This window comes from Hoplias malabaricus, chromosome 6, assembly GCF_029633855.1.
Source record: "Hoplias malabaricus isolate fHopMal1 chromosome 6, fHopMal1.hap1, whole genome shotgun sequence".
NCBI classification, from domain to species: domain Eukaryota; kingdom Metazoa; phylum Chordata; class Actinopteri; order Characiformes; family Erythrinidae; genus Hoplias; species Hoplias malabaricus.
The window spans coordinates 29,068,415-29,091,560 of record NC_089805.1 but is presented as its reverse complement, the minus strand read 5'-3'; the positions used below and the strand labels follow the sequence as shown (position 1 = coordinate 29,091,560).

At 39.4% G+C, this 23,146-nt stretch overlaps 2 protein-coding genes across 3 annotated transcripts; both read right to left on the bottom strand.

The window, feature by feature from the left end:
* Positions 1-631: 631 nt before the first annotated feature.
* On the bottom strand, positions 632-3,630 carry LOC136700329 (UPF0500 protein C1orf216 homolog). Its single transcript, XM_066675641.1, has 2 exons — positions 3,541-3,630; positions 632-2,325 (listed from the first exon to the last, which is right to left on the bottom strand). The coding sequence occupies exon 2, from the start codon at positions 2,295-2,297 to the stop codon at positions 1,275-1,277; it is 1,023 nt and encodes a 340-aa protein (XP_066531738.1). The 5' UTR covers positions 2,298-2,325; positions 3,541-3,630; the 3' UTR covers positions 632-1,274.
* Positions 3,631-11,096: 7,466 nt separating this feature from the next.
* LOC136699871 (claspin) lies at positions 11,097-22,430 on the bottom strand. Of its 2 annotated transcripts, none has more exons than XM_066674914.1 (24): positions 22,224-22,430; positions 21,425-21,524; positions 20,924-21,261; positions 20,680-20,841; positions 19,474-19,521; positions 19,291-19,363; positions 17,936-18,038; positions 17,242-17,705; positions 16,941-17,129; positions 16,464-16,618; positions 16,135-16,367; positions 16,001-16,053; positions 15,700-15,884; positions 14,876-15,392; positions 14,707-14,761; positions 14,425-14,506; positions 14,226-14,332; positions 13,747-13,908; positions 13,399-13,520; positions 13,107-13,231; positions 12,867-12,987; positions 12,480-12,553; positions 12,104-12,265; positions 11,097-11,312 (listed from the first exon to the last, which is right to left on the bottom strand). In XM_066674914.1, exons 1-24 carry the CDS (start codon positions 22,245-22,247, stop codon positions 11,196-11,198), a joined length of 3,771 nt encoding a protein of 1,256 aa, XP_066531011.1. In that variant the 5' UTR covers positions 22,248-22,430; the 3' UTR covers positions 11,097-11,195. The 2 variants fall into 2 exon arrangements, with proteins under 2 accessions (XP_066531011.1, XP_066531012.1); XM_066674915.1 differs by having other exon boundaries at positions 14,707-14,758.
* Positions 22,431-23,146: the final 716 nt, after the last annotated feature.

Genomic DNA, 23,146 nt, shown 5'->3' with positions numbered 1-23,146 from the left:
AGAAAGAAAAAGATAAGCACAGAACATAAGCCAGCAGGCCCCAAATTCAGCAGCAGACTTCATGGATTATCCCCATCTTGCCACAGGGCTTGGCTATAGGGTGATGCCAGACCCTGGGTCTGCTCACTGGGCCGGAGTGGACCAGGTGCCCCCAGGCACACATTTACACACCCCCAGCCCCCCGGGGACACGGACCAGGGGAACTTGGGCCCCGAGGCCATGCTTACACCGAGGATTTAGGTACAAACGCTGCTATCTGTAAAAACATAGCACTATGTCCATGCCATGCAGATTCACAGTTTTTATGGGACTATCGGTCTTTATCCAGTACTCCTTCCACTCAGTGTGATAAGAAAAAAAAGAACATTGTGGATTTGCTAATAAATAGACCATTGTAAGAAAGGTCAAGTGGGCTAAAAACTGTCTTGTTGTGATACTGGAATTGTATTATCTAACAAGAAAGTCAGAAGGGCTTTTTCATAAACTCACAAAGCATCTTTGTTGGTGGTGTTTTCACAAAATGTTAACTTTATTCCTAATGAATTAAGTTTAATTTTATCTTAACGCTACTCACTACAGTATTTACTTATATGTGTCATGAAAGGACTCACAGCAAAATAAAGCTGTTAAATATAATTTATTTATCCATACACAGAAAAAAAGACAAACTTAATAAACTCCCATGTTTTCTAAAGCTATTTTTATAAACGTAACATTTACACACACCACACACATGCGCACACACACGCACACACACACACACACTCACACACACACACACACATATATATATATATATATAACTCTGATATTAATACAAGATATTCTGTTGGACAAAAAGTCAGAAAACAGGAAACAACAAGCCATGCATGCACAGCTCCGCAGATGCTTCAGTGATTCTCAAGGAATACCAGATGACACAATATAAACAAGTAATGAAGTAGTGTGAAGCATAAACATGGACAACACTGGAGTGACAGCTGAGGAATACATGAAATCATTTTCAATCCAACTGCAATCCTAGGGATCCACTAATAAGTTCATATCATCCAATTCTTTGAGACATTTACCATTAGTTTATCGAGTTGTGTACAGGTTAGGAAATTCTTAAATCTGCAGGGCAGTCTGTCCCCAGAACTGTGAATTAAAACTGATGGTGCAAGAATCTAAGAGAGAAATGTTCCCTGTAAGTGACGTAAATGCTCATAGTTCATTGTGTCTGCTTGGGTCGTCAGCTGAACCCATGAATCTCCTCTCTCCATCCACATACTCCTCTACTGGCTGGCTGCTGCTGCCGCTGCCACAGCACCCATCCGGAGCAGCTCTTTCCTGTGGGTGAGGATGATATCAAAACTGGACTGGAGCCGGTTCTGCTGTTCCTGGACCCGGCCCTGCAAGGTGCGCACCCAGCGGATCAGGGCGAGCCGGCGGTACATAGTCAGCTGTACGTGGTGCTTCTCCATCTCCTGAGCTTTGAACCTCTCCCGGTCCTGCAGGGTCCACACTGCTTCCATGAGGTCAGGGAGCTCAGAGCTTGGGTCACTGTCTGTGTCTGAGGAAGGTTCTTCCTGCAAACTGGAGCCTCCAAGACTCTTCTGGTGCATCCCTGACTCCTTGTCCACTTCCTGCTTTTGCTTTTCTTCTTGGCTTATTGTTGTGTCCCCGTTTTCTGCATTTGGACCTCCTACACAGACGCGGTCCCAGATGGAGTTGAGGGAATCTCCTCTGGCCACATCTCCACTCCCGAAACTGAGAGGAGAAGAGCTCCCTGATCTATAGCTGAATTCGAATTCTTCATCACTGTCATCCCAGTCTATCACCTCTTCCCCTTCTTCCTCATCCTCCTCTTCCTCGTGATCCCGTTCTTCACTTTTCACAAGTGCCCTTGATTTGTTCACCTTTTCATCATCACTCACTCTCCTCATCTCCTCATCTATCTTGCCTTCTTCTGCTCCATCAGGAGGCACTCTGCCACCAGTGTCATCCCCACTTTCAATTTCAGGCAGTGGCTCCATTGGACTCCAGCAGGGCAGGCGGGACAGGGGAGAGAGAGGTCCAGGCCCATAGTGGTTAGCAGAGATTGGTGCATCACGCCCTAACAGACCCAGAGCTCTGGGACGCATCTGATTGCGGTTCTCATCTCCTATCGGTGTGATGTCTTCTTGACCCAAGAAGTTGAAGTTCCCATCCTTCTCACATTTCCTTTGGCTGGTGCCAAGGAGTCGTTGAGTTGTTTGTGCACCTCCAGACTTCTGACCTCCATAAGCAGTGTTTGCAGGTCGTTCTTGTTTCAGCATGTTTGATTTTGCCTGAGATTGGGTTGCTCTTTAAGGAAGAAAAAAATCCCAAATGTAATGAGACTGAGAATTCAGATGATTAACAGCAAATTATTTGACCAAATAAATATTTCCATATTGTCAGTCTTAAAATTGGATTATAGATGGATTATAATCTGATGACTAACTCCAATTAATATACTTTTGAAACAGTTCATGCAGTGGTTCATGCATTTTAGGAAAATTAAATACTCAAATCTATCCACATAACCGAAGTAGGTTAACCATTAAAAGGACATTTTATAGAGTGGTGTGATGTGAAATATTTCTTTCTAGAAAATGCATTGTTCACTGTGATTTTGATAGGAACCAAATGTCAATATTTGAATGCCTCTGAAAACTACCTCACATACAGATATGCATGAACAGGTTATAAACACTCTGTCTAGTTGAAATATTTATTGAGATAGGGTTTTGATCCACTCTGAAGTGTATATTCCAAATGTTTTAAGGCTCCCAAGTTCTTCCCAATAGAGTATTTTACTTTTACAAAATTACCTTTACACCAACACAATTATGTTCAGTGGCCGGTATGGATAGTAAATACAGTAGAAACATTTGGATGTAAGGTGGACATAATGTCTTTTGGTTCTTATCAACACCAATACAATAAAATTATTAAATGGTAGAGTTTTTGCAACAGCCCACACTAATGACTTTGTTTATATCTCAACGACTGAGTCATGCAGACAAAACTTCAGAGAAATTGGCCATTAACTTAAGAACACTGTCAACAAGTCAACAACATTTTTGGACAAGCAGAAGACCATGAAACCTTAATTTCTAAATCCTTGATATAAAATAATATTAAAATAATAAATTCTGCTTTGGAATAAGAGGATATCCCTGCAGTGCATGTGGAGAACACAAACCGTGCTACGCTAGTCTTCAGCGTTGAGACAGAAGGATGTGACCCACACCCAGTTTAACTCCTCTATTGTCCGATATTTACTCAAACACGAACAGCCTTTCTGTTACTAGTCAAAGAGAAAGCGAGCATCGAAAAGCAGGCGGACATGGATTAAATCTCGTCCAGATTACATAAGAGCACAATAGTAGCATTACCCCATCTCCGAGCTCCTCTCTCTCTTTCCTCCGGCTCGTTATAGCTCACACTAACGTTCGTCCTTCATTTATCTGACAGTCATATACTACAGTGATTGACACAACCGTTAATGAATCGATAATCACGGTCTCAGCTTACCGTCCGTTATTAACGTTTTCAGAAGCGAACGGGATGCAGCCGTTTCTCTGTTCAACCCTCCTCCTCCTCCTCCTCCAGGCAGACGAGCCACTGCAGCTCTCTCTCTCTCTCTCTCTCTCTCTCCTCCTCCTCCTCCTCTCTCCACAGAGCTTTAGCCTAGCTGCATGACTCATTTCCTAAACTAGGCAGAGTGTAGCCGTCTAAAAACAAGGAAATATAGGTAAACTCTTGGGAGTTAATTGCGACAATGCTGCCAGTTAAAACCACCAACACAGGACAGAACATCACTGTTTTAGACCCATATTAGATTATTAGAATCTGTATAATATATTTTTTGTTCATTTGACATTTTCAACAAGATCCACTTATGACACTGAAGTCAATGCCATTTATCAAGGCTGCTGCTTCACACGTAAGTCAGTATGTCTGTTTAAGCATAATTAAACATCTACACCGATCACCCAAAACATTAAAGGCACTGACTTTTGAAGTAACAAGTTACATTGACTATCTTGCTACAGTCACACCTGTCAATGGGTGGGATACAATGGGCAGCAAGTGAAAAGTCAGACACCACATAGTCCACTTCAAAAGCCAGATGTCCTGGTGGGTCCAAGACCACTGTCCATGGTGAAGTCCCACAAATGTTCCCAGTTTGGCCAGAAATGACATGGTCCCCAAGACGAAGGAACTCCTTCGGGTTATACCGTTGACATGCATGATTGGCTTCTTTGATCCACTGAAACAGAGTCAGCTTCACTGCCATGCACTGCCTCTCTCGTGGATGCCACAACATTGCCAATGCCACCACTGCTTGTTTTGCTGGGGTATGTGACTCACAGCTCCCAAGGCAGCATTATCTGTACAGGGCGTCTCTCTCCACTAGCAGAGGAGCTGGTGCTAGGGCACTGAGTAACAGATCTAGCACCAGTTCATCCTAGGCATTGCTTTTGAAGCCAGGGTTAGCATGCCTTACTGTGGTGCTTCTGCAGCTAATGCCCTTAGACACTCACCTTTTCCCTGCTCCTGTTCACAGTCTTTTCTTCACTGTTGCTGGAGCCATCTCTTCCAGTCATCAGTAGAGTGTGCTAGACTACCTGTGCCTGAGCATGGTAGGGCTCCCACGTTCTGTTGCCTTAGCAAGATGGTAAGATGATGCTAGACCACCAATGTCCACAGTGGGGGCATTGCCAAACTGCCATGTGGCAACTCCTTGTTCGTGATTATTAGCTGAGTCTGCCATTCCCAGCAATTGTCATTCCCAGCCTGCTGTTGTACACGGCGTTCTGGACTGACATAGTTGGTCTACTGCTGGGTGTCCCACTTCTGACACCAGAGGCATACATGTCAAAGGAATTAAGGACAACATAGCTTGGTAAAAAAAAATGCTCTTTATCACTCTATTAAAACTGAATACAACTACCCCACTAATAACAAAATAATAAACAACAACAAATAGCAAAATTAAAGTACACTTTCTCTGTGACTACTGGGAGCAATTTTGTATTGCCCCACCCCCTTAATTCCCTAGCAATGTGTGTGAACTGTGTCATACGTCACAGTGTATCATTTCACATCTGTCTACACTGATGTACCATACAAGAGGTAATGAACCACAAATTGCTACAAAAGTTTAGAAAACTTTACAAAAAAGAATTAAGGATTTACAAGGCGTTACTAAATATGATTAAATGACATTGTTTATGATAGTTTAGAAATATTTTTTATCTATAATCCTGGCTCCCAATTTCTCGAGACATGGTGTGGATTTAGCCGAAAAAAGGAGCAGTAAAATATACCTGACCTTCAAACTGAAGTTAGTAAAAATCTGCCTTTTGTCCAGGAGACAATGTGTTCAGTGTGCACATCATGTGTACTAATAAATGTTTTTGAGACATTTAATGCTAAAAACATTTTCATTTGTAACAAGACTACACAATACCTCCTTTGGGATAAGAGCAAGTGCTGTAAATGCAACGTAGGTTAATTTCTTATATAAATATTTGTTTAATTGGCAGTGGTGGACAAAGAACACAAACCATGTACTTGAGTTAAAGTACAGATATTCAAGATAAAATATTACTCCAATAAAAGTGAAACTCGTCATTGAAGATTGTGTGTGTGTTTGTTCACTGCCACAGCTGGTTTAAATGCGAAAGACACGTTGTACAATGACAAATAATTACACGTTATGTTAACTTGGTTAATAACCAACGTTATTAACTGTGATTTTTATATAAGAATAATGACTATGATACAAAGTTTCTCCAGGACACGGTGCTTATATTAGTTTTAGAACTGTGCTGCTCTCAGCGCCGCCGCAAAACAATCCCCGGAAGAAGGGGCTGTGACTCCATTGGCTGCAGCACTGAATGATGGACAGATAACTCTAGCTGCTGTTTGGCTAAATAAAGGTGACGACCAATGAAAGTGTGTTCTCAGTTTAGGAGCAGTGAAAAAATGTTCCTCACGCTCCGGCTGAGAGAGAGCTGTGTGTTTTTGTCTCAGACCATCACAATAACAGTGTGACCTCAACCATACGGAACAAAACGCAACGTATATTTTAGTGTCAAAATACAGGACGATTCCGTAATTTACGGGACGGTTGACACACTACGTGTGCGTATTCTGTTAAGAAATATCAGACCGATAGCCAATGGGCATGCAGTACCAGTAACAGGAGCAGCTTCCCCCAGGTCCTAGTGCGCCCAAGTTTCATTACATTGTTAATATGGAGACAGAACCGTTGTTGAAAATGAAATGATTTGGGGTTGCTCAAGGACATTTAGGGGGGACTTCAGCCCCACTAAAACAGGACTTAGCAACTGTGCCGCTGTGTGTCGCACGGAGAGGAGCAGGGAGCAGGGATATTTGTTCAGACACATTAGGGATTTATTCACACATAAATGTAAAACAAGACAGATTTTCACAATATAGTGGATTAAAAAAGTAAGATATTTGACTTTGAAATGTAGTGGAGTTCAAGTAAAAAGCGCCCCAAAATGGAAATACTTCAGTAAAGTACAGATAAACCCAGACAGCGAGCATATAGTGGTCCACTGGCATAAAAAGGCTGGGACACCACTGTAGACCACTGTTGGTCCATCATCGGACCACTCAGATTACTGTCCTGTACAGGATATAACTCATTTATAATCTCCTCAAACAGACTTTAAACTCACAGAGACTTTTAATCTGGAAAACAAACTAATACAAAAATTACCAACAACTATGAGAGATCTAATAATGAGTATAAGCCTGATATAAAATGATTATGATAAAAATGTTGACACTGTGCTGGATTAAAATGATTTACTATTCTTATTTATAAAGAATAACAAAAGAACCTAATGAAGGGGAAAAAAGTAAATTGAACTGTGAATGGAAAAGTGGTAAAATGTGGCATTTTGTCTAAAATTCTGTTTAATCACCAGTGGTCCACCCAGAAAACACTGTGCAAAAAACAAGTGGACCTCCAACTTTGCCCTCAGTGGAACAACAGTGGTCTGCCGTCTCCTTGCTATCAGGGCACCAAAAGGTACTTAAGTACATTAACAAATTAAATTTACTTCGTTATTGTCCACCACAGAGCAAATTCACCAGTGGTAAATCAAAACTATTAGTGTTAAATTAACACCGAGAGGGTTGACAAGTTTACATTTTTACACTAATGGTGTAAAATGGTAATTTAACACTGGTGAATTTGCTGTGCACTGTTAATTGGTAGAAACACATTTGAAAAAAAAAATATTATCTGGTTAAAAATTTTTAAAAAATGGTAGTAATGATACACACACCCACCCACACAAAAATTTGATAAAACAAGCACCATCAATGTACCAGGTTGTTAATTTATTCATTGTCTGTAACCACTTGTCCAGTTCAGTAATTACTGGGTGTAAAGAAGGAACACACCCTGGATGGACTGCATCACAAGGCACCACACACACCATCATTCACACACCTATGGACACAGTTGCATGGCCAGTTCACCTACAAACGTATTGCAAAAAATAAAGATGTTTACGTATTGATTTTAAGACATTCAGTGACTGAGGTTTCTCAGCCATTTTCAGCTAGTTTGACCTTTTAATACATTTGACCTGCCAGTGTTTATATTCAGCACTAGCCCAGCCAAAATAATATGAGTGGAATAAGATCATTTTTAGAAGATCATTAATCATTTTTGTTTGTTTGTTTAAATCAAGAGTTCTCAGAAGTCTGATTTCAAAAGTGCTGATATATTGTGGGGAAAAATTGTACTGCAAGATTTTACAAACTATATATACATTAACTTCCAAAAAAAAGATTCTCTCATTTTTTTAGATACTTTTTTGAGAGGTATTTTCCACTGGAAAGACAGTAGTAACATTACAATTTTTGTCTTTCACAAGTGTTGATCACAATTGGTGTAGTATGTAACACATTTGCCCTCCACTCAGTCCTGCACTTTACTTAGTCCTTGGAAAACACTCCATTACATTAGCATCAGGCTACAGATGTCATTACATTAGCTGACATCTGTAGCCTGATGGCAGTCAAATGTTGGCTGAACAAATATAAATTAGTTAAACTTCTGTAAGACTAAATAAAATTAATCTTAATATTTTGATATTTCTCAGCAGATACATTTTTAGAGTTGGATGAGCAGGTGATATGTTTTTATTGTTATATTTTTTAAATCACAAATACAATGAATGAAAATAAGCTCTTATGATGCTTAGTTTCTATATATGCACTGAGGAGGGAATGGTATGTGTCAAAACTGTGATTATTCACCAGACTTCTAATTTAAAAAATTGAAGATAATTTGGGTTCAATGATGTGAGCCCTTGTTTGAGTGTCGCCCCACCCAGGCTGAGTTTTGTCCCTGTGATTTTTCCCAAGGCAACAGCAGGATGGTTGGAGTATGCCAGTGTGCCCTCTGTGTGTGTGTGTGTGTATGTATACACTTTGTGTGTTTGCACATCAGACAGACTCAGTAAGTACACTGGTTCCTTGTCCCATGACAGGCAGTGGCCGGCGGCAGAAGCTCCCTCCCTCCTCTTCTCCTCTCCATTACGTCCAACAACATCCTCATTCAGGCTCTGAAGCTTGGGGCTGCGCTCTGCTCCTCTGCCGTGCCTCAACAGTGGCCTTAACACATGAAAAATACATCAAAAACAAGGAGGCAGCCAGCGGCCTCATCACATGCACAATAAACTACATCAGCCAAACAAGCCACCCCCCCTCCCCACAAAATAAATAAATAAATCTTGATTTCTAATATATAATGTATGTTTTGGGGGATTTTGAAAACACCTGAAGATTTTAATTTTCACAAATATTTTTGGTTTTATTATGTTAAATTACTGTTTAAAAAATGTTCATACAAGCTAATATTCTAAGTGTGTAATTTTCATATTAATGAAAAAAGATTTCATTCTTTATAAAACTCACAATTATCACAATTTAAATAAAACCAAATAATTATTTTGTATATTCTATTAATTACATTAAACCAAATTATTCAAAATAATGAATGATATATTGACATCTAAACAAAAACAATTTGTTCTGAAATACTCCATTTGGAGTGAAATGAACCTTATATCTGTAGCATTTAATAGCCCTAAAAAGACAAAAATAACTCAGAAAAAAAGAAGCAGTAAAGTAAATTGGTCTCTAAAGATACAGAGTGTAAATGTACATTTAAATGTACAACAGTGATTTTAAGTCCAGTTTTGTTCCCTAAACGTACGTTCAGCTTCAGAAGGAGAGTAGAATATTTGTAACTTTTCATTATAAAATTGTGCAAAATAAAATAATATTATAAAGTCCTGGAGATGAAATTGGGCAAATAAAATCATCAGTTTAAAATGTACAATTATAATAGAATATGGTACAATTATGTTTTCTACCCTTGAGGGTACCACAACGGTGACAGTGCAGAATGTCATTAAAAAAGAAAATAACATGAACACCTGATACATTATATGACCATTATAAGAGTTGTGACCTTAATAAATGTGTTTAATGGTAGTTATGTATAGCATTAATGACATTTACATTGTCCATATCTTGTTCCTTGGTTCCTCTTACCACCAAAAAAAAATTAATTAAAAATTATTAAAATAAATAAATAAAAGCACAAAACATTTGTTTCTCTACAGTGCACCCTTGCACATTGATCTGAATAATTTGGTTTATTAACAATTGATCTACACAGAATTTTTAAACAAAGAGTGCAAACCACACCCAAGAGGACTAACTTAAAACAAAACAATAAAGGGGGGAAAAGAATCAAGGGGAAGGAAGCCACACCACTGCCAGAAAATAACAGAGCTGGTTTGGTTGGTAGCAGCCTGCAGTATAATGACCTATTTCCCTCAGCTCAGCTGCAGTGACAGAGCCCATAGGGACGCACCCATAGGGCTCTGCTGTCAACACTCTGTACTCTGATCCAACGTGGCAGTTACAGCACATACAAACAGTTGCCCGGTAGCTCTCGACCCCGAACAGTCTACAGCAAATAGTTGGCAGCCACCAGCATATCCGTCTGTTGAACTTAACACTGACAGTGAGCTGTGAGAATGGGTTCTTCATTTATGGAGGCACATGGCATGAAGCGAACTCTACTCAGATAGCTTTCACTGTGCATTCCAGAAGCTGCCACTGGTGAAACCTTTTTTTAAACATGAATTTAATACTGTGCTGAAAATTACAGGCAAATGAAAAGGTCCACAGCCAGCCTGGAGCAAGGTTGTTCCATTTCAAACCCCTGCATGAGTTAGTTCTCTAATGAGGGAGCCCTTGCCTCTGCTGCTGTGGAATACTGGACCAGCTGATTAGAAGGACCCAATTAATAAGCATAATATAAAGGGATCAGTAGGGGTCCTCAACACAAGGCTTGCTTCAAACACAATCAGGCACTAGGTTAGAACCCTCGTCCCAAAATTGTACAGGTCAGATTAGCTCACTTCTGACTGTAAGCTTGTTGATTCTGGTGTTAAGCACTCATCCATTCAGCACAACCCCACAGCTCTGCTCTCGTTAGTTTGCTAAAAGTCAATAATCTGGGTTAAAAACAGAGACTGGGTAGGTAAAACACGTGTATATAATGCAGGTTTACATCAAGAAACAGATTAGGAGTTGGTGCAGGGTTTGAGTCACAAAGCTCATTGCAGGTTCAAGAGGGATCAAACAGACAGCGAATATTAAAATCTCTAGAGAAAGCAGATGGGGGACCTATTTCCCCAGGAACTCCAGAGTCAAGCATCAAGTATTACACCGTCAAGAACATTATTGTAGAGTTTCATGTTACTAAACAATAAATCATTGACCACACTAATTTAAAGCAGGGACTTGTGAATCATATTATGACACAGTCAAACATTTCAATACAGTAGGCAAGTTTAGAATCCACTTTTAATTTACAATTTTACAACAAATAAAAGACATCATTTAAAAAAAAACCAAATATATACATGATAAAATGTTAAAAACAAGCAAAAGCTATATCAATTTAGATTACATCTTGCAAACGGTCAAGTTTAAACTTTAAACGTAAGGCATGTCAAAGCTAAAAATCAGGTCTGGAGGTCAGAGACAATTATAGATATATTTATATAATATATATATATATATATATAAAAAAAAAAAAAAAAAAAAAAAATTCAGTTCTCTAGAAAATTGAAAACACTTCTCGGAGGTCCAGGGAGCTTCACAGAGTTCTCTTTACACTGCCTTTTGGCAACAGGGTTTAAGGATTCCAGCTGACCCCTTTTTTTCACCTGTAAAATACAAGGGAGTTTGGAAATAAATAAATACAAGTACACATACACAAAGTAATAGAATTTTCCAGGTATGAAAAAAATTTGTGTTGCAAGAAGGCACCATGGATATTCAAGGTTAATTAAAAATGAATAAAAATAATCAATAATAATAAAAATAGAAATAAATAAAATAAAAATGTATCAGCCATAACTTTATGACCAGGGAGGAAAAAGTCTGCAAAAGCAACAGATGCACTGTTTGAGTTTGTAATTGTACAACCACAGACTGCCCCTGTCAGAATGGACCATGAGTGTAGAAACAAAGAAATTTAGTGTTATGACTTATCAGTGACCCTAATTTACGACAAGGTCATGTGAATTTGCGATTAACCCAAATAAAAGCAAGAACACTTCATGTATCTCTGGTATGGGTGACGACAACCTGTCATGTTAGTGACTTAAGATTTGTTCTGTAGCATTTTATAGCAGTGTCACAAAATTATGCCTTCAATAATTTTGTAAAAATATATAAATAAAGCAGTTTTCTGTGGTGCCAAATATGGGTTGACTTGTGGTCATAGTAATCAAGACGAGTTCCAATAACGTTTCCCCCACCCTTTAACAGCTTATAAAATATGGCTGCAATTTTATAAAACATGCCATAAAAATGTGGCTCCACCTAGTGGTTTACTTAGAGCTACACAGTAAAACCAACTGCACTTTCATGCAACACAGCTCTACGTGACAAACAATTTCATACCATCCCATTAGTTGTACAATTTAAAAAATTATATATTAAATAAAAGTACCTGTTTTTTTGTGCCAACAGATGTGGATGGCTCCTTCTCTGGAGACAGTGTCTGGAAGAGGAATCCTCGTGTGTTTCTTGGGGCCAGTGGGTTGCTATCTGAAATGTTTGCCAACTTCTGCAGAAGTGCCTGAGGCTGACGAAGCAACGATCCTCTCTTTACCTGAACAAACAAACAGAAGATGTAAAGGGAGAGAAGGGATAAAAAGAAAAAGCAGCCATTAACACATTTGATCTAGTTTAAAAGTCCCCTATCGGTTGAAGAATTTTGGAAAATAAGTACATTTATTATACCAAATTCAAATGCTCTTACAAAATCAACACATCCACAAACTGAACTCTACTTTCTACATACTGACATAGATTACAATGCTTACCACAGCCTTACTGGGCTTTTGGAAAAGGTTGGTGTTTAGGGCTGCCTTCTCTTGTGGGGGTGCTGAGCAGGGCCCTGCAAACAGCACAATCTTCAGATCAGTGTTAATGTCTAATGAAAACTATGACAAAGTATTTGCTGGCGACCAATCCCAAGAAAGCAAAAATCAGAAAAATGCTCCATCTGTTTGCTGTGGCCAGGTCTCTGTTCAATGCTGCTGTCCAAATTATTTAAAAACACACTCTATATATTACTTTACATATGGCAAAAATTGACTGTATGAAAAACTGTATTGACTACAATAAAATAAAAATATTTATTGACCAAAAAAGTATTTAAAAAAAAAATTAGAATATACATTTTAGTTAAAACTCATACTCGGACACACCTCTCTGGCAGAGCGTCTTGGCTGTCAGTTTTTTGGCCAGTCTCATAAACTGGCTGTCCTCCTCTCCTACATTCTCATCATCATCATCTGGATCTTTTCCTTTCGTAGCCTGAGCTTCAGACTAAAGTGTAGAGATAGACTCAGGAGTTTTATAAATATTTGATTGTAAATACAAATAAATTAGGAATAATGGAAAAGGTTAATAAAATTATATCCAAATAAATTTATGGTGCCACCAACCTGCTCTCGGATCCACTGCTCTCGTTCCAGCCTTTCCTTACGCCTCTGTAGCTCACTCTGATCCATTTCCTCATCTTCCTCTTCCTCCTCATCACCAGCCCCCACCCCAAATTCAAAGCCATCATCTGAGCATGAGGTGAAAAGGGTATCAAAACATTTTCCAACAAACCAAAGATATCCTTAGAAATGTTAATCTCACATGAAAAGATTTCCTACAAACCTTCTAGATTAGGTCCAAAACCAAGCCCAAGATCAATTTCTTTTCAATATTCGAGTAAAAACTTAAACTCACCAATATTTTTCCATCGGAAGCGGCGCTCTCGACCTGGACCATCTGAGTGCAGGTCTCCATCAGCCAGATAACGCTCCTGATACAAGCGCAACTTTCGTTTGTCATCATCAAGGACCTGTTTCCTAAGAACATAAGCACAGATCAACACAACACATTTTCAAGTGCAGAGGTCTGAAATCACATCACATTTTGGGTGCTTTAAGTTCCCAGCCAGAGGTTCATCAATGCTTCTGATGTTCATGATCCACTCACAATAACATTATTACAAACACATGCAGTTAGCAGAAATCAACTAGATTTTCACCATCTTAAGAAGGAATTTTGAGTATTAACCCCATTTATTCTTACATGTGAATTTTGTTGACTTGATCCAGCAGTTCCTCATCTGATGGAAGTTCCTCTTGTAACTCCTCTTCTTCATATTCATCACCTCCCTCATCATCTTCATCTTCACTCCCTATATCACTGCCTGACAGCTCAGCCTCAGATTCCACAAATTCAGCCATGCGCCTAAAGACAAGAAGCAATGTCAGATAACCATTCTACTAAATTATCTTCGTTCATTTTAAAAAGGAAAACAAAACCCCACCACATGTATGCATTATGAATATGGATCAATATTACTTGGAATGAAGTCACCAAACAATTTCTCCATTTACTACAACTGAAAGTTAAGGTTTCTTATAAAGTGACTGCATTGGAGAGAAGCACGCATGCATGCTAATTTTGCAGAAATAAACAAAGCATGTACACACAATTACATCTACACTTAATTTACATTAGTGTACAATATATTAACTTCCTTTAATAATATCATCTTAACATACAATTTCCTTTTGCGTGCACGAGGCCCAAAGACAGCCTCCCTCTCTTCATCCTCAGCCTCATCATCGTCATCTCCTACTTCAACATCAGAGAACTCTTCATTCTCCTCCTGTAAGTGCACAACATGTAATTTTAAATATATAGTTTTTGGTAAGCAGATATTTCCCAAAATATTTAATTATAATTCATATTCAAGTTTACCTTTTCACTGAGGCTGTCCATGTCTGATAAGAGTCGAAACTCAGAATTCCCTTCCTCTTCGTCATCCTCTTCTTTTTTAACCCTATTTAAAATTCAATGCGTCAATCAAGTACACCACATGCAAAACTTCAACTTGTACAATTTAAGGTATTACACAGTAGTCCATCGATGTAAAACTCTTTTATAAAAAAGCATTGCATCATAATTATTTGTGACATGCTGATAGAGTACAACAGGTCCAGGATATTAAAGGCACAGAGAGCATTGTATACATTGTAGTACCTGTCAGATGCATCTTCAAGGGCAGGACTTGACACTGATCGTTCTAGAGAAGCTGCTAAAAGAAGTAATGCACAAACGGTTGATAGTATAATTTCAGAAACAACTGAAACAAATCAGTGGAACCTTTTAAAATTTTCAATCAGCTGAAAGAACACTGATAGAAACGCACCTGGGCTGCCTGTAAACTTGCCAGAGCAGAGAACAAGCAGTTGATCCATATCCCCATCTGAGCTTTCATGGCTTCCCCTGCTTCTAGTCTCTGCTTCCAGGGTTCTACTCTTCTCTCTAGGTTGGACATTGGTGTCTCCCGGCTGAGTGGAAAAGGCCCCTGAGCATAGGCCCAGTAGCTCTTTCTCTGTTGCAGACTGACTGGCTCCAGGCTGGTTTTGTCCCGAGCTGAAGCCCCCCGAACAGAGCCCCAAGAGCTCACCCATATTAGCATCCATGGCATTCTCGTCCAGGTCATCCAACAGAAGCTGCCGTTTGTGGGAGCGGCTTGGTCCACCTCTGGGCCCCACATTCAGGAACCCATCTGCATCTAATAACTGGGAATGTGTGTCCTCTTCCAGGGAGAAGGGACACTGGGAATCAGCCACTGGACCATCACCCGGTGAGGGGACAGCATACAGGTCCTGAGAGTCCTCCACTGGGAGGGAGAGAGAAGGCTCAGACACCTTGCCAGAGCTCTGAAGTAAAAACACAAGAGTGGGTTTGAAAATGAATAAAAATATTACTCATGATACATTACTCCCAAGATGCATTTAAATTAAGAAATCTCAAATAGGTCTGACTGATATAGTGATGCTAAACTACTACATGCCTACAATTAGCATTGTTAACCATATTGACTCCTAAAATGAACACGAACACCACCCTTTCAAAAACAGATAATAGTCAAACAGAAAGAAAAAATAAATCCTTTCATTATAAAACATGCATATGACTCAAGTGTTACTAAAGCAAATATATCCCCAAAAATTTGTAGGTACTGACCTTGGAAGATGAGCCCAGGAAGCTAGATCTGAAGAGACAGGGAGAAGGTGAACGAAATGTTCCCACTGACAGACCTCTGCCTGCTGCACGGTTGACCGGCTGGTATGACGGAAGCATGGAACCAATCAGCTCAAAGCTGCTGTTATGACTGTTGTCTTTATTCAGGGAAAGGGCATCTTCATCATCTATGGAAAAACATTATCAGATCATAAGTTAAATAGGAATCATTACTATGTCCTATTTTTTTGTGTTAATTAAAAATTTTATTTTTGAAGTTAGACAAAATTTAGAAACTACAAACCCATTTTGCCATCACTTTCTTGGCCAGTTTGTCCACCCTGCCTAACACCGTCCCTAGTAATGAAAAGGCAGAAAAATTAATCTAAACACATTAGATTAATTTTTCTCTGGTAACACACACACACACACACTTACCCTGTCCGTGAGCAAGAGCTGCCTGCAAACAACATCAGAGTGCCATCATTGTATGGGGTTGGAGAGGGACTTTTAAAAACAGGAGGAAGACTTCTTTCAAGAGCATTGTCCCTTTCAGTTTCGTCCAACTCCTCCTCTTTCCCACCTTTAACCTCTGCCTCATCTTCCCCTCCAAGAACTCCATTCTCATCTTCCCCCTCATCTTCACCACCACCTAACAACTCATCAACACCCTAAGTGATAGTTTGGATGAGAGAAAAATTTAGAATTTCATAAAGAATGAAAGCTAAAATTTTCCAACCAATTAACATGCTAAGCCAAACTAGTACCTCTTCTTCTGATTCAGTCATTTCATCTTCTTCCTCCTCTTCTTCACAGTCTTCATTGTCCAGTCGATGAAGGGCAGCCCTACGTTCTCTCTCCTCTTGCCGCCGGATAGCCATGGCTTTCTGCAGCTGAGTTTTCAGGAGTACCAACCTCTCTCCTTAAGAAGGCAAACATTACAGGAATGAGTATGAAATTAAACATGTCCAAACAAATTAAGTTTCTGTGAAAGACCATGTGCGAAACTACTCCTCCTACATCATCCAAATAATCATATACTCTTCCTTCCCACTTCTGCCCTGTTATCTCATACTCATCCAGGACTGTTTTCCATTAAATGAGTCACGGCGGGGTTCTGTGTCCACAGCAAACAAAGCAGCATTCATTCATGAGTTCACCTGTCCTGCCTCAGTTTGGACTGGAGTATGGGCACACAAAACTCAAAAGAGGTACTTAAACTTTCAAGGCAACAGTTACTGTACCTGGTTTTGTGTGAGCCGGCTCCTGCTTTGTCTCATTCACTGTAACAGTTATACAATCCGTATGTAGCACCTCCTGGCCAGAAGGGGAACTCTCCTTTCTTACTACATTTACATTAAGCAAATGATCTCCTGTAGCTCGTGGAGCAGGCTTGATGTGTCTCAGAAAACGCTCCTTCAGTGCCTCCAGTGCTGGGCAACAGAGCAAAATGCATTTAAAATAAAAAGGTGTATTACAAGGGGAAAAAGAGGCAGAAATGGCAGCATAAAATTTGTATTATGTGGTGACAAAACTGTCCCTTACCAGGATTTGTTTGTGGATCCTCGAGCAGGATGAAGTCACCATCATCTTCACATAGTTTTGCTACTGGTGGAGGCTCCAAACCCAGCTCACGCAGTCTAGCCATCTTATCTTTTTTCGGTTTGGGAATTACTGGTCCTGGCTCAGCCAGCTCTGAGCTCCTGGTCTCAGAGTCAGCCTGCTGAACTGAGACTTGTGGATCCTCCTGGTTGTGTTTAGAAGATCCAACCTGTTCAAGCATCTTCACAGAAGGAGAACCCTCGGCCTCCTTAAACTCAGTGTTTTGAGCCTCAACATTGACGTCTGAATCAATCTCCAGTTGGTTTTCTGTCTGTTTAAAAGCAGTATGAGTTTCTTCATTTTGGGCACAGCTGTCTGTTTGGGCTTTTTCAGGGGATTTAGCTTGGATCTTTTTGGTTGTGGTTGAGGTACTACTTTCCAAGACACAATCCTGGTATTTTGCAGACCTTGATGAGAGGGAGAGTGAAAGAAGTAAAAATAAGTCAGATCAAATACACACCAAAAACATTTTTTTCAAAAATACAGGATATCAGTTTACCTTCCTTAATCAACAGCATACTGCATAAGTCATGAAATCATAGACCCTTGTAGATACTTATATTTCTACATAAATCCTCTATTCCTACAGCAATACCAATACCAATGAAGAGGCTGAAATAATACAACATATACACACTTTAGCAATGACATAGCAGATCCCCAAGGACGAGTTTTCCTTTTGAAGAACTGATCAATGCCCTTGGGCTCTGGCATGTGATATGGTAACCCTATAGTAGACTCTGAAAAGAAAAGAGAAGCAAGTAGTAAATGGTGAGGAATTTATCACAAGTACATACAACAAATTGAAGATCTATTAAATTTCTATTGTTGAAGATTGTTTAATTCTACAATTAACACAAATCTATTGTTGCTTGTTTAATCCCCATTTACCCTTGGTGAAAGAGCAGAAATAATACTTGTTTCTGCGATTTTAGTGACTCAGATTAGCTTAAAGCCCCTGGGAACCCATTTTAAAATTTTATTTTTTGTATAATTCTAAACTTGGGTGTTATGTGAAATGTTCAGCAAAGTTTAAATAAAAAACACAAAACAGAAATATTTTTCCAAAATACGCTCCTCAGAGCTCTCTGAGAACAGTGTGGGCGTGGCCCTACTAATAACAGCTGGAGAACAGAAAGCTGTTTATATTACCATGGCAACACAGCCTTGAGACAGAGCAGTCGTGGTTTTTTTTTCTGGGGTTTATTCTGAACTGCAGTTGTATGTGGCTGCTATCTCAGCTGATACGCCATTAAACATGCCGACTGAGTGTTGCTGCTATCTCTGCTGTACTCAGACTTAATCAATTAATGCTAGGTGTGTATTGCTTTGTGTTCCATTTGATCTGTTTATGTATTTCATTCCCTGCCCATAGCTTGGTGAATAGCTGGATAGCTAGCTCGTTTACTAATGGCTCCTAAGCTTTAACTTCCTAGGCTCTTCGACTCAGAGGAGGTGTGGCTAAGGTAGCCCCGTGATTCGTCAGGGCAATAGTGACATAAGCATCACCCACTTTTAGGACTACCCATTCTACATCAAGAGGAGAGCAGTACTGGTCATTTTTGAGGATAGATTTATCATATTTCTAGTTTGTGTTTCTTATTTAAATTTTGCTGAACATTTCACATAACACCCAAGTTAAGAATTATACAAAAACCACAGCATTTCAAAATGGGTTCCCAGGGGCTTTATGTTATTCATTTTCTGTAATCACTTATACTTTGAGGTTCCGGTTAGGCTGGTTTCTATCCAGAATAACTGAGTGCAAGGCATAAACACATCCTGGACAGGACCAGTCCATAACATTCACTCACACCAGGGTATGTTGGAAGAAAACCCATGCAGATAGTGTGAGAAAATACTAACTCCAAGACAGTGACACATAGCAGAGATTAAACACATAACTAATATTATATAAAACACAAACATAAGTTTAAATTTGCATATGCTACAAAAAACACCACCACATTTGGGAATGAATCGTACACCAACCTCTCACTATTCGCTGACTGTCACTGTGGAGCTGTTTCATTGCCTCCTTACTTGCCCTTGCTGCTTTTCTTTCCTGATAACAGAATCCATAGAGAGCTACTTAAACGAAACAAACTAAAGCAGACTAAACAAGACAACAAACACCAGTGAGATAGGAGAGAAAGAGCGAAAGATAAAATATACCTTGCGCTGGGGTTTGTCAACTTCATCTTCAAGATCATGAATGTAGGACTACAAAAATGATAACACACAAGCATAAACTTTCAATGAAGGTCCAGGAATATTCCAGAAGGTCATCTGCTGTGCTATAATCATGCCCGAAAATTTCCACATCTTTTCCTAAATCACTGGATTGGGAACCCCTACCTTGGATTTGCACTCACTGTCCATTTTATTAGACCACTGACCATACAGGAGCACTTTGTAGTTCTACAAAGGTCGTCAATTATTCTCACACCTGCAGTGGTACTGCCATGGTAGTGATGTGTTCATGTGTGTTGTGCTGGTATGAGTGGATCAGACAACAGAGCTACTTAGGTTTATAAAATCAAAAAAAGTCTCACTGAGTGACTGACTGAGAATAGCCCACCAACCAAATGTATTCAGCTAAAAGCGCCCTGTGTCTACTGATGGATTACAAGATGACTACTAAAAACTAAATGTGAGTGCGTCAGTACATTTAAAATCTTGAACAGCACTGCTGTGTCCAATCCACTAATTCCAGTACAACAAACACTAGCTAACAAGAGCAGGGTGAAAACAAGATAAAGTATACAGAGAAACAGGTGGACTCTAAAGTTCTGTAACTAGAACTAGAAAGCTCTCCCGTTTGGCCAGTGAAGCTAATAAAAGGGACAATGAGTTTAGATACAAGATGGGTGTTCCTAATCCAGTGATCATCCAGCTTATATTCAGCGTAACAATTTACCTGTCCTACAAAAACGGACAAATCAGCAAAAAGGACCAGAGCCAGAATCTAAATCTCAATAACACAAATTCCATTTAAAAATCTTGAGAATATATGTGTTGCACTACCCTAAAATAAAAAAAGTCAAAAGTTCTACACGTGCAAAAACCAGTAAACACAAATTTATTTAAACTTAACTTTCAATTCTTAAAAGAATATGGTTGCATTAATATGCGATGCAGGCAGACAAAAATAAACCATTAGGCTAAATCTGGTACAATTTCATTACGTAATAATGATGTTGATTAAAGTGTGTTGCTCGTTAATCAAAAAATGTCTTAGTCAAATGAGTGGGTGTCTCACATGTTCTTATCTACAAAAGAGGAGCACTACAGAACAGGTTTAAGAACCACTGTGTTAATCTATAACACAAAACATGTCCTAAATAAGGCCTGCAAAAGGAATGTGTTCCTTGTTCCCACCTTGTCTTTAACCTTCTTTTTCACAGCATTTCTAATGGAATCCAGGGACTCGTCTTCCTCCACCTCTCCATCAGCACTGTCATCTTCCAGCTGAGCATCAAATAAATCATTATCTCCAAGCAGGCAGCCACTGTCATTGAGCGCCTTGGGCAAACAGGACTCCTGTAAAAATAAAAGTAATTAGTTGCCAACAATGTCTAGATGATGAAGCTCTAATTTATTTTAAATACCAAGTTAAACTCACATCACTGGTTCCTGATTTCTCTTTCAGTTGTTTCACTTGAACAACTCTGCGTTCCTCTTTGTCTTTGCGTCTCTGTGACTTATCCCTCTGTTTCTTTTCTTCTTTAGATTCATCCCTTTCTGCCTCACTTTCATCACTGTCCATGGAAATGCAGGATATTCTCTTTACCTTGCGTTTTCGGAACTGTTTACTCTCACCAGCCTTCATATCCTCTCCACTGGATTCTGACAGGACAAGACCCTCAGTCAATCCAGTCACCTCTTCTTTTTCACTGTCACTGTCCAGCAGAATCTTCCGAGGACGGGACTTCCTTTTCATGGCAATGTCATCATCTGAATCTGTGATGAAAACCTTAAATTAATCTATAATTAAATGCACCTTTTGCATTTTCAAGAAACACTGTCAAAAACATTCTCACAGACTGTAATATATTTAATGTTGATATTAAAAATTAGCTTTTTTAAATATTTACACAATACATTTTTCTGTGTCTTTATTTACCTCCTTTGGTCGTTGTGGTGGTGATGGCGTCAGCCACAGCCTCCTCCATAGGTGAACCCACTCCACTATCTGAGTCGCATTCAACAGGAAAATCCACAGGCTGTAGAGACACAGGAAAAATGTAGTGTCATATCAAACACTAAATGATCATCGTGTAGACACAAAGACATATCGAAAGTCGTTTAATTGTGCATTAACGAAAACACTTATTTAGACAAATGAAGATAAGTAGATAAACACCAGACAACGGCTAGTTATTCGTTTTGGAAATTAACGTTTTAAAAAAAAAGACTATCTCCCAACAATTCAGGTGTGAGGCACAAAATATGAAACAGAGAAACTTCCTTAAAGCACTGAAGAGGTTTAACCACATCCACTGAATCATATTAACAACAGTTGTGTTGGTTTGCTTATTTGTTGTTTGAGGTCGACGGCTAAATATTAACATCATAGCTTAGCCTAGCATATAAATGTCAATGCCTAACGATACACATAACACCGTTAAACGTATCTAAAGCAGAAAATGAACAAACTTTACCTATAAACTAAACAAAAACCCTGCGCTCCACTTAGAATCAAAGTGTAGGTGCCCGTAAACTAGCCTGCTAGCCAGTGCTTTATTGTGAGCTTTGGTTAACATAACTGCATAACTGATGTATCACTAACTGCACTTTCCCCGTTTTATGCTGGTAACTGCAAAAGCTTAAACGTCTTTAAATGCACTTAATTTCTCACAAAGTTAAAGCTCGTTTTTACGGACACTAGGCCTGACTGCTTGTATTTACACTAGGATAGTTACCCGCTCAGAGGGAAGCAGACTCATCCTTTGTCCGGCTGTTAATCTGTACGAAATCACATCAATGGCACCCAAAAAATCGTTAATCGTGACGACTAACAAAACAATGAACCCAACCGCGCGAACTCCTCTCAGTAAATAACAGCAGAGCCGTGTTATATCAGTAAGAAAGTAAATTTAATCTCGTCTCCCGCCGGATCCTCCCCAGCTATCACTAATTCAACTTTTCGCGCGCTGCTCACTAGAGAGTCGCCTGGCGCTGTCCGTCAGCAGGTTCGAGCGCTCTGATTGGCTGAGCCGTTACTATGCGCCTAACACAGCGAGCTGATAGGACGGAACTTTAAACTGAGAAGGGCGCCTTGACTTTCAATAGTACACCACCGAGTACACAATACCCACTCCATTAAAACACCAGCCATGTCTCAAATCACTCTACACTCCCTCTATAGGGCGCTGTGGAGCTACCCTTAAATCTTAGACAATGAGTTATGTGACATATAGCTGGATATGCACTGTTTTTGTATTACATGGAAGAACTGTGTAGGGGCCGTTATTCCATATCAGGCTCTATATGGAGTCATTTGAGATTCAGGCTCTCACCACTGAAAAAGAGCATCTGATAATTCACTCTCAATGACTGAAAAGCCTATTCTAGAGTCACTGTTCAAATTACAGTTTCAGTGGCATAATTCTTCCACAAACCACAAAAAAATCATTCTAAGATATTGATATTTTAATGTCAAACAATTATGTTTTTAAAGACTTCAAATCGAAAATATATATTACCACAAAACAGAGTCTCTTCTTTTTTTAAAAAAATAGAATCCTAATTCAGTCGTTGGTAAACAAAGCCATTAGAGTAGTCTGCTGTACAGAAAAATTTCCTTACACTATTGGAGTCAGGAACCAGGGGGTATCCGACAAAG

Bases quoted from the DNA above. Each gene is read 5' to 3' on its own strand.
- LOC136699871 (XM_066674914.1), bottom strand. From the start codon at position 22,247: ATGAGTCTGCTTCCCTCTGAGCGG. The intron at 21,525-22,223 runs GTAACTATCCTA...GTGTCTCTACAG, and splicing joins GTCTGCTTCCCTCTGAGCGG to CCTGTGGATTTTCCTGTTGA. The intron at 20,842-20,923 runs GTGAGTTTAACT...TTATTTTTACAG, and splicing joins AGAAATCAGGAACCAGTGAT to GAGTCCTGTTTGCCCAAGGC.
- LOC136700329 (XM_066675641.1), bottom strand. From the start codon at position 2,297: ATGCTGAAACAAGAACGACCTGCAAACACTGCTTATGGAGGTCAGAAG.